The 16,172-nt window shown below is 50.5% G+C and overlaps 4 protein-coding genes; 3 read left to right on the forward strand and 1 right to left on the reverse strand.

Annotated features, from left to right (window-relative positions):
• Positions 1-2,118: 2,118 nt before the first annotated feature.
• Positions 2,119-4,238, forward strand: FFUJ_04051 (probable RLM1-transcription factor of the MADS box family; the record flags this gene model as incomplete). XM_023572709.1 has 3 exons in its annotated part: positions 2,119-2,174; positions 2,243-2,399; positions 2,487-4,238. The coding sequence occupies 3 exons, from the start codon at positions 2,119-2,121 to the stop codon at positions 4,236-4,238; spliced, it is 1,965 nt and encodes a 654-aa protein (XP_023426784.1).
• Positions 4,239-4,813: 575 nt separating this feature from the next.
• Positions 4,814-5,470, reverse strand: FFUJ_04050 (FAS1 domain-containing family protein; the record flags this gene model as incomplete). XM_023572710.1 has 2 exons in its annotated part: positions 4,814-4,846; positions 4,895-5,470. The coding sequence occupies 2 exons, from the start codon at positions 5,468-5,470 to the stop codon at positions 4,814-4,816; spliced, it is 609 nt and encodes a 202-aa protein (XP_023426785.1).
• Positions 5,471-8,138: 2,668 nt separating this feature from the next.
• On the forward strand, positions 8,139-10,258 carry FFUJ_04049 (related to fumarate reductase; the record flags this gene model as incomplete). XM_023572711.1 has 4 exons in its annotated part: positions 8,139-8,172; positions 8,245-8,313; positions 8,407-8,644; positions 8,704-10,258. 4 exons carry the CDS (start codon positions 8,139-8,141, stop codon positions 10,256-10,258), a joined length of 1,896 nt encoding a protein of 631 aa, XP_023426786.1.
• Positions 10,259-13,686: 3,428 nt separating this feature from the next.
• Positions 13,687-15,922, forward strand: FFUJ_04048 (probable RCO3 glucose transporter; the record flags this gene model as incomplete). XM_023572712.1 has 3 exons in its annotated part: positions 13,687-13,802; positions 14,221-14,499; positions 14,554-15,922. 3 exons carry the CDS (start codon positions 13,687-13,689, stop codon positions 15,920-15,922), a joined length of 1,764 nt encoding a protein of 587 aa, XP_023426787.1.
• Positions 15,923-16,172: the final 250 nt, after the last annotated feature.

Consider the following 16,172-nt stretch of genomic DNA (forward strand, 5'->3'; position numbering starts at 1 on the left):
GCTTCACGGACGTGTCCAACGAGTCTATCTATACTGACTCAACTCGTTAGATTCATGATTAGTGTCGGTCGAGAAGACAGAGCTCAGAGCTTAGAGCCACTCGTGGGGGACCATGATCATCCACGCAAGGGCAAACCTCGAGCTAAGAGACGCAGCAGCCAAAAAAACGTGGTGGGAATACGAAAGCTGTTGCAGCGGAATGAGTGGGAACAAACGAGGCTCAGCTTCCTTTCGTGTCTGTCAAGATGCATGAAACACAGGAAGTGATATCCGGAAGAGTTGCTTTAGCCTCGTTTGCTCTAGTTGATGTGTTGTTTCCGTTGACTCAAACCGGGATATGGCCTGGGCTTTGTAGTTTCAAGACGATAAGAGCTGTATCGAGAGGTTGGTGGTTGAGGTGAGAGATTCCCATTTGTTCGAGAAGAGACTTGGAGTTGAGTCCTTTCTCTTCTTCCAAGAGCCGTGGCTATATGATACCTGATATGCCTTCTACCGCTGCAAAAAATAAAGAGACCCTAGGTAGAATTGGAAGCAACGTGGTGCGACAAATGTCAAGTCAATGATGTTATTTCTAAAAGTCGGTGGTTGGACCTCCACTGTCCAAGCCTCGGGGGGCAAGAAAACAGCGAACCTTACTACCGGGTGTCAAAATAAACTTAGCAAAAACTATCCTAAGCTTAGGCTGTATTACCTAAGTCTTTTTGTCATATAGAATTGAGGTCCTGTGTTTTCTTTCCTCCCCTAGCCAAGTTCCCATTCCGCTGTCCCGTCCCGTCCTGGTCTGTCTCCCTGAACGTTGGCGCCTCTTTAGGGGACGGTTCCAGGGCTTCGAGTGCCGTAGTCCAGGCCCAGCTCCACTAAAATCCACCATGACGGTGAGCCCCGTCTGACCTTGATCCAATCATATTCACCTTATCTAAGCAAGGAGGTTTTTCGTGCGGGTTCCATGCTGCCTTCTTTTTTCCCTCCCGTCGCTTTCTCCATCCCGCACCCGCACGCACGAGTGAAAGTGAACACGATCCGTCTATTATTAGAAGCCATCCATCTATTCCCATCCCAACCACAGACGCCAGATTCAGCCCCATCGACGTCTTATCGATCCCAAAACCTTCAACTTAACGGTCGCTCGTTTGTGTCATTTTTTCCCACTCTTTGCCCCCTTTCTCAAGCGCAAGCGCAAGCGCCAGGAAATCTCCCAAGCCCTCTCTTGATCGCTCAGCTCAAATCTTACTTTTCTATCGCTATCGCGTCGCGTCGCGCAACGATCTTGAGGGCAGATCTCATCTAAACCTAGTCTCCTTGTCGCAACGGCTCTCGTGAACTCAAATTTCATCTGCGCATCACATCTGATGATATACGCGACTCGCATGCCTGCGTCACTCATCCTCTGCCTCACTCTGTACAAGCACCCTCTTCTATCCCGCTCCCCTCGGGGCTAAAAAAGAGGTACCACCAAAGGCCAAGCTTAAAGAGAGATACCGTCGGCGCGCTACTGCACCAAGTACCCCTCCACCAGCTGCCGGCCACTAAGTTACAAAGGCAGCCAACGGCCTGGGCGTCCTTCGACTGACTGAAAGGTTCCATTACTTCTACTTCGGCTTGTCCCAGCTCCAAGCAAAGCAGAGCAGAACATAGCAAGCCAAACCACCTTCGCTTCCCTCATCAAATCCTCTCCCGCTCCCACTCTTTTTTTTCCCTCTTAAATAACCTTCCACGGCCACCACGACAGCCGCTTCCGTCATCTCACGCAACTTGCTCCTCTTCTCTCGGCTATATCCATCAACTTTTTCGGTTTATCTCGCCGTTTCCTCAAGCGTTCTTTGGTAGCATCCACTTTACCACGCCGCCCAACTATTCTTTGTTCTCGCTTACGATCACGACTACAACCGCTTCAACTTGACTTAACTTCACTTGGCCATAACACCGCGGCTCGACTTTCTCCGCGTCAAACTGTCGTCTCCTTTTCTTTGCGACGATCTGCGCGACCCAGTTTCAATTCCACCCTGCTCCACTACCAAGGTCTCAGGCATCTTCCATACCTCCTTGGTCGCGACCGTTGAGCTTCCCCGCGTGGAAACGCGACACATTTCTCCAACTTGAACTGCACAACCGTTCACCATGGGACGAAGAAAGATTGAGATCAAGGCGATCAAAGATGATAGGAATCGCTCTGTGTAAGTAAACCCGCTACAAATCACCAGACCTTGAGGTCCTCAAGTTCGCGACTAACTGGCGCACAAAGCACCTTCTTGAAGCGCAAGGGCGGTCTTTTCAAGAAGGCTCATGAGCTTTCCGTTCTCTGCTCCGTCGATGTCGCCGTCTTCATTTTCGGCAACAATAAGAAGCTTTACGAATATTCATCAACGGATATGCGAGAGCTTATACACCGATATCAATATGTGAGCCCTACTTCTTGAGACAGTCGCAACGCCTCTGAACACAGGCTGCGACTACGACGCGCTGTATTTTGTGCTAATAGATAATAGCACGGTGGTCCCAGTGAACACAAAGGCCCTTCCGACTTCAACGGCGGCAACGATGACGACGAGGATGAGGAGAACGACGGCACCCCTCCCCACGGTCCTGAAGTTGTCGAGAACCAGATGATGCCTCCCCATGCTTACGGACAACATCAACCTCCTTTCCCACAGATTCGACATCATACACCTTCAGCATCACCACCTATTGGCAATGGCGGCCCATTCCAAGCGCATCCTGGTCATCCTATCCAGCGACAACATACTCCGCAACCATCGATCGGCTCACGACCGGCATCTCGAACGGATATGCGCCGCATGGGTCCCGGCATGGTCCAGCCTCCACCTCCGCCCGGCCCTCCGCATCCCGGAATGAACTACATGCCCAATCCGCCTATCTACAACTCGCCTCATCCTCCCGGTCTAATACCTCAACATGGTCCTGGTCCTCATCCTCAATATGCTTATCATCAACAGCCTAGTCACATGCAGCAACCAGGACCGTACATGGATGACCGCAGGTCCCCGATGCCCTCTCCGATGCCTCCCGCTTACACTTCGCAACCGCCGTCGCAACCAATCCAAGCTCCTGTTCGTCCAACGCCATCGCCTCAACCGCCTCAACAACAGCTTCCTCCGAATATGTCACAAATGTCACCTCCGCCGCCCCAGCCTGAACGTCGACTTCATGATCCTCCGCCGCCACCTCCCGTGGAACCCAAGACGGAGCCACAAGAACGCCCTCAGCCGCCATTACTGAACACGGATAGTGCCATCAAGAAACTGCCCCAAAGAAAATCTCACAGTATCTTCACTCCCATCGAAGAGAACCGGTCTATTTTGTCCCAGCATCTGGCATCTTTTACGTCCGAGTCGAACAAATCAGAGTCTGCTGCTGCCGCTGCCGCTGCTAATGCTGCAAACGCCGCCAACCGTTCACAATCGGTTGATGTGGCTGCACTGAACCGGGCCACGGATGGGCCCAAATCATCACCCCATTTGCCACAGCGTGCCAGTACCCAGACCGATGAGAAGTCTCGAACAGTGTCGCTGTCGTCAATACCAGAAACCACTTTGACTCCGCCTTCGCGTTCTAACAGTGCAAAGGCCGGCGGTCCCGGAGGAGCTCGACCTCGTGGCCCTCGCTTAACGGTGCAGATTCCGGATGGCGGATCTGAAGGCAGCGGTAGCGCACGAACGGCAGAGTCAAACTCGCCGCGGGTCGCCACAGAAACCACAACGCAGGCGCCTCAACGCCACAACTCTCAGTCTTCACTTGTGCTTCCTCCTCCCTCTCCGTCTGCGTCAGCAATAATGTCCGCAGGTGCTACTGGTCCGCCAAATCCTTTTGCCCGGCCGCCTCCTCAGCAGAATGTGAATGGTGATACTCCTGTCTCTGCCTTGCCATCACGTTTCTTGACAAATGAACTCCTTCCGAGCCCAAGTAGCTTCTATCCCGATTGGAACTTCCGGGGAGGTGACAGTAACACACTACCAAGTCCGTTGAACTTTGCAACGCCAGTTGTCGGTTCAGGTCCTAGTTTCCTCAGAGATGACCTGAACACGACACCGAATGCAAACTCAAACGTTTCCAAGGACAGAGATCCTCTGACCGGTGCTAATGGGAGCTTGGGCCAAAACTTGAGTGTAGCTCCAAACAATTCTACTGCAACAAAACGAAAGACTCCTGAGCCAGGAGCCACAACGCAGAGTGATACTGCGGATGAGTCAGAACCAAAGCGGTTGAAGGTGGACGAGTAATGCTCGTCGAAAAGTGTTCTCATACAAAAGTGCTTTTTGCTATACGCTTCAATCGACAGGGCATCATAGGCTGGCCTCTGCATGCCAGTCATAGAACGTCATCAGTACCGGCCAGTGTCTTGTTGTTCACGGCCTTACAGTCTCTTGTTTTGAGGCAGCTTTTGCCTGTATTCCTTTCATCTTGAATATTATACCTGGCTTGTGAGCCCTTGAGTATATGGGTACCTTGCAGAGTTTCGGGGAGCCAACTGTGCAGAATAGCCTGCATGACGAAAAAGTGGAGGGAGTTTGTTCTGGAGGTATAGTCCCTGTTGTATTTTATGTCTGTTTCGGAGGATGTCATTTCTGGGAGTTTGGATAGATGATACCGGCGACGAACATGTTGACCTAATCAATATACTGGATGAATAGCAGAGTTATGCATGGTGATGTCTCTGACCTCGTGTATCATCCTAAGTACCACCGCCTGTAAGAAAGTGTCCCGAAATCTAGCGCAAGTATCTAGCTGTATCCAAGCTTGCATAATCATTAATCTGTCATTACTCGTGTATCTGTACCTGTCAAACACTATCTGTCTAGGCGTAGTTCAAAACTCCTTTCAGAATCCACTGTATCTCAAGTTAGCATTTCTCCCGTCACGATCTTAATAAACTTACCAGTTCTCCATTCCCAACCTGACTAGCCACCTTCTCAACCTCAACCTCATCAGGCATAATAACCCTGCGTCCCTCCTTAACCTCCCACCAGACCTCCTTTCCCCCAAGTGTCTTACTCTTCTCCCCCTTCTCCCACGGACTAACAGGCACAAGGTGCGCCTCCACAAACCGTCTCATATTCTCCCTCGCCCTATCCTGTCCCCCGCCACCTTCATACGCATCAGCCCCGAAAGTATTGTAATCAGCGGGTTGTTCCCACGGTTTGCGCGGCAGCGCATCTACAGCAGAGTTCAGCGGCGCAAGGACAGTGGTGTTGGTCGATAGATCGCTGAGTCTTGTGTCGGTGGAAGGCTGCATGCGCGCGAACGATGAGAATGATGTTAGGCCGCGGTTGGAGCCTAGGATGTCGCCGAGGGCGACGGAGGGTTGGACGGAAGGCTGGTCGGGGGACATTAGAGGGAGATGGCCTTTTAGAGGGATGGGAGGTTTGGGGAGGGGCATTTGATTGTCGCGGAGGGGAGACTGTGAGGCGGTTGTTAGGCTGAATAGAGCTGTTAGGGTGGTGAGAGGTTTCATTGCGAATATGGTGATGCAGGTTTAGGTTAAGGTATGGTTGAGGTTTGACAGTACGTCATGAGGGGATTTGCATGTTGGGGGTAACGTGATTGGTCACGAGATCGTTATCTCAATGACTTACACCAGAAAGAAAGTCGCGTCGCATGCCTGGTGCGTTCTCTGGGAATCAGATCTATATAGAGTATATTTAGGACAGCAGCTCGCCTTATGTTTATAGTGTTAGTATTATGTGTTGCATAAGAACCCGTATACACATAACCGTTGCGAGCCACCAAGAAGGACCATCCTGGAGTCAAAGTTGGCTTTCTTTAAAATAACAAATCTTGCAGTGCCGAACACTGTTTAGCCTTACATAGTCCTGAACTGGCCCGAGTAGTAATACACTGTAAAATGTTTTCGCTTGTCCACAGCCGTTCACGGTGGAATCTGATCTGTGAATGCTTGAGTCGTCGACTGTTTTGACGACGGTTTGATCCACCAAGCACTGAGATACGCGACGTATAGTATGCAATGAGCACGCTAAAGCCATAAATATTCAGGTGTGAAACGAGTTCCAATCAAACAGGACTCTGTTCGCATGATCTAAACTGTTCACAACTGCGTAGGAGGCTCTAGCTGCTAGGTATATGGCGCTTCCCCTACCCGGTAGTAGAGATTCAGGGACATGTCACCTACGTCATTGGCTTTGGGATTGAACCCTGCATGAGAAGTACCTTTTGCAAAAATGGAAAAGGGATCAGCGAAGCAACGGCAGACCGTATAGACTGCAAGGTAGGTTACAATCAGCCTGATTCGACTCGGACTCCAAGTTCCATTAACACTTCGGTACTGGCATTCACATGTGAAAAACACGCTGAGTCAGCCTCCAGGTTTCAGTAAGACGGCAGAGGTTCTGGACAAATGGAATAGCAGGAGTGGCGGAGGCTCAGACAATTTCCGGGGTCAGATGATGCACGTGTAAGAATCTGGGGAAAACTTAAGCCCAGGGAGGACTTCAATCCCCAGAGAAAGAATGGAGGCGAGACTTTCACGTGCTTTTTTCAGAACAGTAAGCGAATGAGCGACGTCGAAAAGGAACCCAGCTGACCAGATAAACTGTCACAAGCCTGAGAATGAATGTCTGCCACTGGACCTCTGGTCATGAACGTGGGGAAGACGGCGTCATGGACAAGATGCAGGAGGGTTTCAGTTATGCCAGACGATTCATGTGCTTTTTTGGAGGAGATGGCATGTGAAAGTCTGATGATTTATTGAACTCGAGAGGAGGAATTGATCAGTTCAGATCACGTGTACAGGTCGAGTCTATGTTTGAGCGATCCGTGGTGCGTCCGGTTACTTGGCCGAGGCGGTCGGTCACAAGTCCGGCTGTGTGGGGTTTGGAGAAGAGAGACATAATTGGATGAGTCTCAGGTGTCAGAACGAGGAGAAAGATGAAGAGTGAGGAGAGCGCATGAGGAGAATTGTTTTTTTTCACATGCTTCAGTGTTATAATAAATAAATAGACGAGATATAATACAACATCCGGTTAAAGACCATGCTCCCATGATAGACTCGTTATTACCTAGACAAGTCGGAATACGGAACCACGCTTGCCACGGAACCCCGGAATCACAACACTTCGACTTAGCACCTTAGCCTGAGATGCTGTAGCTTTCCCCACAATGTGCTCAGAAGCGGAGACCTCGGCACATCAGTCGCGAGAGAGGCCATTGTCGGTGGGTTGCCCGGTCGCCTGGTAGACAAATGCGATGCGGTGTTTCGGCGTAGCTTACGGCGAGGGCAGCGAGTAACTGAGCCGAAGTGATCTTTGTTGGTGACAGGATGTGGATCGGAATCTATAGGCCCCTCAATTGGTGAGAGGCCGTAAGTTTACAGAGTATTGCACCTCATGGAATAGACGAGTAAACGTTCATATGAAAGACAACTGATGGAAATTGATGCGCCTCCCCCAATCCCCAAATTCTAACTGTAGCGGGGGTGGATACAGGGAACTGACGCTAAGTCTCAGTGGGCATTGCAGCCGCTTCCGGGGAGCAATCCTAGGCCTTGGCCTTGCTATGCTGAGAAAACGGTGGCATCTGATTTGCTGCAGGTCTCAAGTCCGTCGGTTCAATGTTTGCGACAGTCATGAACAGAGGGACCAAAAGACATTAAAAAACACCATCTAACAAATGGGAGAAGAGTAAAAGTACAGATACTTCCTTAAATCAACAACAATAGAGCATTATGTGTTGTTTTTGTGGTGAAACAAGTACCTGAACCTCGTTAATGACCCACGTCGTTAAACTCACCTCCTCTCCCCCTCAGGCGGCCCAGCTCACGCCGCCGCTATTTCTTTTTAGCACGCGCTCATCATTCATTCATGGTTCGACCTCGGCATTAACCAACTGGGTTCCTAACGCCTTGCAACCTTGCATCTTTCGGTTCGGTGCTTGTCTTTCGCCCTCGGCCTTGTTGGCGTCCATCGATCGCATACAGTACTAAATAAGAACTTGTCCCTTGATCATCTCCTCTTCCTCCGACTTTTTTCTTCTTGAACTTGTATTCTTATTCCCCTCCTCCCAAGAACATCTATCTCCCTTTTTCTATTGTATTCTTGCGTGGGAGTCTGCCGTGTCTTCTTTATACCCTTCTCCATACACTCACATACCAAAACACACACGCAATAATGGCTCCTAGAGTGATTGTCGTTGGCGGTGGCCGTAAGTTTACTCCTATTCACCTCTCGGAGGCTTTGCGCCGTGTGTTGCGACGATTCTAACATCTCTTTTCAGTCTCTGGTCTGTCTGCTGCGCACACCATTTACTTGGCTGGCGGCAACGTCGTTGTCCTCGACAAGCAGGGTACGTCACTTCCGAATCTCACTAAGCCAGCGAGCGCATTGGAGCGCCTGGACTTGGCAAACCGCAACATTCGCTGACATTCGCTTTCTGTAGGCTTCTTCGGTGGAAACTCTACCAAGGCTACTTCTGGTATCAACGGTGCCCTCACAAGGACACAGGTTGAGACTGGCATTCCCGACAGCGTGAAGCAGTTCTACGATGATACCCTCAAGTCTGCCCGTGACAAGGCTAGACCCGACCTTATCAAGGTTCTTACCTACAAGTCTGCTGCTGCTGTCGAGTGGCTTCAGGATGAGTTCAACCTCGATCTCACCCTCGTCTCTCGTCTCGGGTATGTTCAATTCGCCTGCCGTCGCATTCCGCGGAACAAGAAGCTAACAATCATTACAGTGGTCACTCCCAGCCCCGAACCCACCGAGGCCACGATGCCAAGTTCCCTGGTATGGCCATCACATACGCCCTGATGCAGCGCCTTGAGGAGCTTGCCGAGAGCGAACCCGGCCGCGTCGAGATCGTCAAGAAGGCCCGCGTCACCGAGCTTAACAAGGAGGGTAACAAGATCACTGGTGTCAAGTACGAGTACAATGGTGAGATCGTCTCCATTGACGGTCCCGTTGTCCTCGCTACTGGTGGCTATGCCGCTGATTTCTCCGACTCTTCTCTGCTCAAGAAGCACCGACCTGATACCTACGGCCTTGCCACCACAAACGGCACACACGCTACTGGTGACGGTCAGAAGATGGTCATGGCCATTGGCGGTAACGGTATTGACATGGACAAGGTCCAGGTCCACCCCACAGGTCTCGTCGACCCCAAGGACCCCGGCTCCAAGTGGAAGTTCCTTGCTGCTGAGGCTCTCCGTGGTGAGGGTGGTCTCCTCCTCAACGCCGATGGTGACCGATTCTGTGATGAGCTCGGTCACCGTGACTACGTCTCCGGCATGATGTGGGAGGAGAAGAAGAAGGACAAGTTCCCCATCCGCCTTGTTCTCAACTCCAAGGCCTCCAAGGTCCTTGACTTCCACACCCGCCACTACTCTGGCCGTGGCCTCATGAAGAAGATGACCGGCAAGGAGCTCGCCAAGGAGATTGGCTGCACTCCTGAGCACCTCCAGAAGACCTTCTCTACCTACAATGACATTGCCGACGGCAAGCAGAAGGACCCCTGGGGCAAGAAGTTCTTCCACAACTTGCCCGTCAACGTTGACGATGACTTCCACGTCGCTGTCATGGAGCCCGTTCTCCACTTTACCATGGGTGGTATTGAGATCAACGACAAGGCCCAGGTCCTCAACCAGGAGAAGCAGCCCTTCGAGGGTCTCTACGCCTGTGGTGAGTTGGCTGGTGGTGTCCACGGTGCCAACCGTCTTGGTGGTTCTTCTCTTCTCGGCTGTGTCGTCTACGGCCGTGTTGCTGGTGACACCGCCAGCAACTACCTCTTCCAGAACGCTCTCAAGGGCAGTGCCGGCAGCGCTGCTGAGCGTGTTGGCCAGATCTCTCTGCACCTCGACCCTTCAGTTCCCAACCAGGTAACTGTTTCTTGGGGTGCTCCCGGTGCCGCTCCCTCAGGCTCTGGTGCTCCTTCAAAGGTTGACGAGCAGGCCACCGCCTCTGCTGGTCCCAACCCTACCAAGGAGGACGGTGCCAAGGCTGCTAAGCCCAACGACCCCAAGGCCTTCAAGGTCCCTGAGAAGGAGTTCACCATGGAGGAGATCGCCAAGCACAACACCAAGGACAACGTCTGGGTCGTCGTCAAGGGTGTCGTCATGGACCTCAGCAACTGGCTCGAGGAGCACCCCGGCGGCGTACAGGCCATCCTGAACTTCATGGGCCGCGACGCGACCGAGGAGTTCGAGATGCTGCACGACGACGAGGTCATCCCCAAGTACGCGCCCCAGCAGGTCATTGGCCGTGTCAAGGGCCAGGAGGTTACTCTTGAGCCTTAGGTCGAATGTCTGATGTAACTATGGTGACGCGGCGATGACTCTTGTGTGCTTTTTTGCGAGATTTTTGTAGTACCCTATGCCCCCAAAAAGAAGGGCTCTGGCAAATATTAGGCGTCTGGGATTTTTGTATTCATAGGCGGGATGCATGCAAGCTTGTTGCTAAATCTAGTTGATACAAATTATGAAGATATTTTAACATCTAATAAACCGTCTCCGTGCAGTGTGTCTGGTGAAACTTGGGTGATGGCATCGGTGCCTCGGGGAGGAGAAAAACTTCTTGACATCAAATCCGGCCAGTAAATAAACTGGTCTAATGGCCTGCTAAGATGTAATGAACTTGCCGAAGTCTTTTCATCACTTAGAAACGAGGTCCTGAGTTTTCTTGTCTGCTATTGGGATTGGTGGCTTGGAGGTCATCGAACAATGCACATGTATCACAAAGGTTTTTTACTTTGCTTATTACGATGTGCCTGACGATCAGGTTTATCTCGAAATGTTCCAATGTTGTACACTCCACGCGGCCCTGAGAATACGTTGCATTGAGGATAGCAGGACTGAATACAACAATGACAGCTTGTGCAACTTTCCAGATCTTTTGATGCCAAAGATCAATATATTTGAGTTCTTAACATATGAAGCATGAAGGGTGAATCGTCGAAACAACAAGCCCCATCATTCAAATAATGACCAATTGGCAGTACTATTCTACTAACAAGGACTCAAGGGAATAATACATTAACCGTTTGCGAGAGATGCCGTGATATCATCATGTTTGACAGTCCAGGGTAGGTTCACAAGATTCGACTCAACGTTGTATGTGCTTGACCTCACACTTGCGCCCCTTTCCGTCCGCTCTCCCGACAATTCCAGCCAAGCCACGGTACACAGGCAACTTACGAATTTCTCTTTATGATCTGATATGTCTAGCAGAGATGATCTCGCAGCCACGTGAAAGATGACCGCCGTCCTTAGCAAGCGGCATTTCTGACACGCTACCAAGGAGCAGCTCGGCCTTATGTCGTCAACCCATGTTTCAACCCCAGCCCTTCTGCACCCCGCAGAGTAATGTCTTAAGATAAAGAGAATAGTGTAGGTAGTTAGGTAGTGTCAGCCGTGGCATTTGGGGGAATACTGCACTGTAGACTAGGTACCTGACTGATATGTGTCAACAGGGTGACAATGAAACTTGACACTATCTAAATATAATCGGCGGAATCTCCGTTCAATGGAGGAGTCCATTGTATGATGGATGATCTGATGGCTATAGCACAGATCTTGTTATTGCATCTGACAGGACGCAAAGGAACCCTCATCAGCAGTGAGTGAGTGAGTGCACATACTCCCGAAAAGGGCGGGAATACATTCTGTGGTACCGAGTCTTGTTGTACCAGCCACAAGTGAATACGCCAAGCAAGCACCGTCGCATGACCTGAGAAACTCGCTGTTGGTGAAGGATGGGAGTAGAAGTTCATGGTACTGTACGCATCGACCAATCGCCAACTCAGATCAATCCAAATCAAATCAAAGTGTTAACGACTTCTGACTCTGACTGTGTTTTCGGCTTCCGAGCGGCTGGACCCGGTCTCGTGGGGAAGGGTTCAAGCAATGGATCAGACCATATTTAAAGCTTAAAAAGACCAATGACAAAGAGAGAGCGAGAAAACTCGCTTGTCTTATCCCCATTATTCGTTCAAAGTCATGAACTTGTCTTAACTCTCTGCCTACAAGGGTTGGTCGTTCGTCAAGTATCCAGTACCGGGCCCGGACTAAAACCCCGGGGTGATTTGTCTGGGGGAAACTGGAGACTGTGTGACTCTGCACGTTGCACAAAAGTACTGATCCTGCAACTAGACTGAGTTATGGGACTTGTCTCTACAGTCTGGGGAGAAAAGGGAACGCGGTGCTAGGCCGGGGTAAGCGCTGCATGGCGGCGGCGCTGTTGATGGTTGGAGGCTACGTGCGGGAGACAGTTGCTCTGACTGTGCTCTTGGTGTGAGAGTGAACTGCAATGTTCATCCGATCATCCTGAAAGAGTTTATGGTGGAGTTGCTGATAGTTCGGATACCAAACGCTATCAACAACTCTATTAACGGCATTGTTTGTTTGAGAGGTTGGAAGACATGATACTGGCTTGCATGAGAACGACCTGATTTTGAATCCGAATATTCGGAATACAAGTACATACCGTGTTCTCACAGCGGAATATTGCCGAGAGCCGTCACCCTTGAATTGAGATGCATGAATGCAGCTAGTAGCGGAGTGTCCTCGGGGCCCGAAAAGTGACAAGAGAGCTTCTTTGTTCCTCAAGGCCTGTCATCCCGTCTCTGTAACAATAATGCTAACAATGCGCCGTTTCTCAAGTAGTCTGTGATATGTTAAATTCCCATCATAGAATCCTCATAAGAAGTTCGGTCCTACCCACAGCCACACAACTCTGTATACGAATTTCCTGATTTTCTTGCATTTCTAGCTTGTGTACGACATGAAACTATGGCTTGGTCGTTTATGAGCTGAAAAAAAAAAAAGAAAGAAGCTCCCCTGTTTCTCTCTCAGGTCTGGCTTGGACAGGGACCGTGTCAATGTGACTCAGTTTCAGATTCGGGGAACTCAAGACAAGCTCGAGGGCAGTGCTTGGATTGCTGCGCGTGCTGTGTAAGGCGAGAATAATGTCCTGAACCGTGATGTTTGTGTAATGATACCAGCGACGTCTTTTTTCTTCTTCTCAAGGTACAGTATCCATGGATCCTTTGGCCTCCATGGAGAAGAGAGTTTTGGTTGAGTGGTTTTGAGGGGAATCGCACTGTAGACTCGCTTAGCTCAGCCAGTCTACGCTCGTTCCAGTGACAAGAACCCACTGGGATGGCTTGACGAGGTTCCAGTGGCTGCAGGTCAGGGAGCCAATGCTGGTGCTTAACTGGATGGGGAATGGTCAGGCTTTGGAGTGATGATCATTTCTGCTTTTGCCTCCTTGTCTGGAGATGGGAGTCTCTCGCCATTCATGTCTGCCCCTCTCTGTGGTCTTCCTTTTGAGTCCCTTCTGAGAGCATGAAAGACACTTTAAGCATCGAGACTCAAACTTACTATCGAATCTGAGTTTTACATATTCTATTCCCTTCTCCTCTGGCTTTGGTTATGTCCTACATGCTCTTCCCTCTCCTTTTAGAGACTAGCGAACCTGGAAGCATTGACTTTGAACCATTACAGCACCAAAAAGGTGTCCTGTACCCAGTGCGAGGACTAGCACTACAACGGCCGGGCTAGAAGGTCGACCAGTGGCCAGTCCCATCCAGATATTACCCACACGGAATCGCCCAATGTCCCCCCGTTGATCTTCTCAACCCTTCAACCTCCACCAAAATCTCGCCGACCCGGAGCCTTTCGCTCTTGATACCTCTGACCCTGGATTGACGACTTCAACACCCGACACCATGGCCATTGCCATGGGCTGGCAGAAACCCGACAATGTCGCGGGCTCGTCGGCGCCGGCCATCATGGTCGGTCTCTTCGTTGCCTCTGGCGGGTTGCTGTTCGGCTACGATACTGGGTAAGACTGACCACCATTTTCTCTTTTGACGTTGAATGCCCTTGGATATGGATGATTACGACATACGGTGGACGAACACGCTGCACCGACGACGTTATTAATGCGGAGGGGGATGCCGGGACCTATCGACGATACTTTATTCGATTTGACGATGCGACGACTGCGGTGGACTCGTGTGACATACATGACGAAGCCATCACCGTATATATCTCAAAAGAGCGCAAAGCAACATCGTTGGAGGAAGTACTGGAAGGAAGCGAAACAAGGGCGATATCCGGAACGACAGCGACTCGTCTCGACGAACCTCCCACCCGAAAATCCGACTTGATTCCCCGAAAAAAGACTTGTCCATACCAGCAGCCCATTTCATCGTGTCACATCTTTTTGACAGCCAGAAACTAACCATATCTCTTCACAGAGCCATTAACGGCATCCTTGCCATGACAGAGTTCAAGGAACAATTCGGAAAGCACACAAATTGTCACGACGAAAAGGGCGCCATCGACATTTGTACAAAAGACTCATCTATCATCGTCGCCATCCTTAGCGCTGGCACTGCCCTCGGTGCTCTACTTGCTGCACCCACTGGCGATTCTCTAGGCCGTCGCAAGACTCTTCTTTTGGCCGTGGGCATTTTCTGCGTCGGCGCCATCTTCCAAGTTTGCGCTAATAACATAGATCTGTTACTAGTTGGGAGGTATGTGCACCTCATCCCTTCTATGGAAGACCATGTCGTTAATAATGTCTCTAGGTTCTTCGCTGGCATTGGTGTCGGCCTTATCTCTGTCCTCGTTCCATTATATCAGTCTGAAATGGCACCAAAATGGATCAGAGGTACTCTTGTCTGCGCATATCAACTATCGATCACAATTGGCCTCTTCTCCGCTTCTGTAGTCAACATCCTCGCCTCTGAACTCAAGAACTCCTCCGCTTATCGAATCCCCCTCGGCCTCCAGATTGTGCCAGCGATTATTCTTACCGGCGGCTTATTATTACTACCTGAAACACCTCGTTTCCTTGTCAAGAAGGGCCTTCACACCGAAGCCGGTCTTTCACTCAGCCGACTCCGACGACTAGACATTACACATCCAGCGCTCATCGATGAACTGCAAGAAATGATAGCAAATCACCAATATGAATTAACATTAGGACCCGACAGTTATAAAGACATCTTTATTGGTTCGCCACACCTTGGTCGACGTACATTTACTGGTTGCGGTCTACAGATGCTTCAACAGCTCACCGGCATTAACTTCATAATGTACTACAGCACATCCTTCTTTGACGGTGCCGGCGTCGAGAGTCCATACGCCAAATCGCTTATTATCAACGTCATCAATGTTGTCTCGACAATACCAGGCCTGTTGGTTATCGAACGTTGGGGTCGACGAAAGCTCTTGATGATTGGAGCCATTGGAATGGCCGGCTGCCAACTCCTTATGGCGTCCTTTGATACCGCGACAGGACAGAGTTACGAGAAAGCGTCGCAGACCATTCTCATCACATTCTGTGCTATCAACATCTTCTTCTTCGCTGCTTCTTGGGGACCTGTGGTGTGGGTCGTAACATCAGAGATTTATCCCCTCAAAGTCCGTGCAAAGGCTATGTCGGTTTCAACAGCGTCAAACTGGCTTCTCAATTTTGGTATCGGCTACAGTGTGCCTTTCTTGGTTGGATCAGGGCCAGGTAATGCCTCCTTTGGACCAAAAATCTTCTTCATATGGGGCGCCTTTTGCATTCTGGCCGTCTTCTTTGTGTGGTGTAATGTGTACGAAACAAGCAAGATCAGCCTGGAACAGATCGACGAGATGTACGAACGAGTGAACCACGCATGGAACAGCAAGTCATTCGAACCGAGCTGGAGTTTCCAACAGATGCTCAACGATGGTTGGTCACCGAGCGCCCAACCGCCTGCAGGCCACGAGCTGCAAACAACGACGACTGCATCAAGCGCAGACACAACTCTGGGTGACGGGGACGCATCATCGATCACCGTGAATCAGAACAATAACAACGACGGTTCATCACCTAGTAACAACAATAACAACAACAACAACAACAATGACCAGAACAAGGGCCCACCGCCGATGGCCATGGCCAATGTCGACTTCAGCTACTAGGCTCCGCGTCGCCGAATTGTTTGTCTATATTGCGTGTCTTTTGCCTGGACGTCACATAAGGAATCAGCGATGGAGTTCATGACGAGGTGGAGTTAGTGGGGTTTACGCGTTATTGTCATGGTCATTGATGATTTCATTGTCATTTTATATGGATTCTGTTTCTTTGTTTGTTGCCCATCACATCAACTCAAATCGTCCCTTCAGTTTGGGGCTACGGATGGACTGTCGGTACCGGGGACTTGGCTGGGTT

This window comes from Fusarium fujikuroi, chromosome FFUJ_chr02 (genome assembly GCF_900079805.1).
Source record: "Fusarium fujikuroi IMI 58289 draft genome, chromosome FFUJ_chr02".
In the NCBI taxonomy this organism is placed as follows: domain Eukaryota; kingdom Fungi; phylum Ascomycota; class Sordariomycetes; order Hypocreales; family Nectriaceae; genus Fusarium; species Fusarium fujikuroi.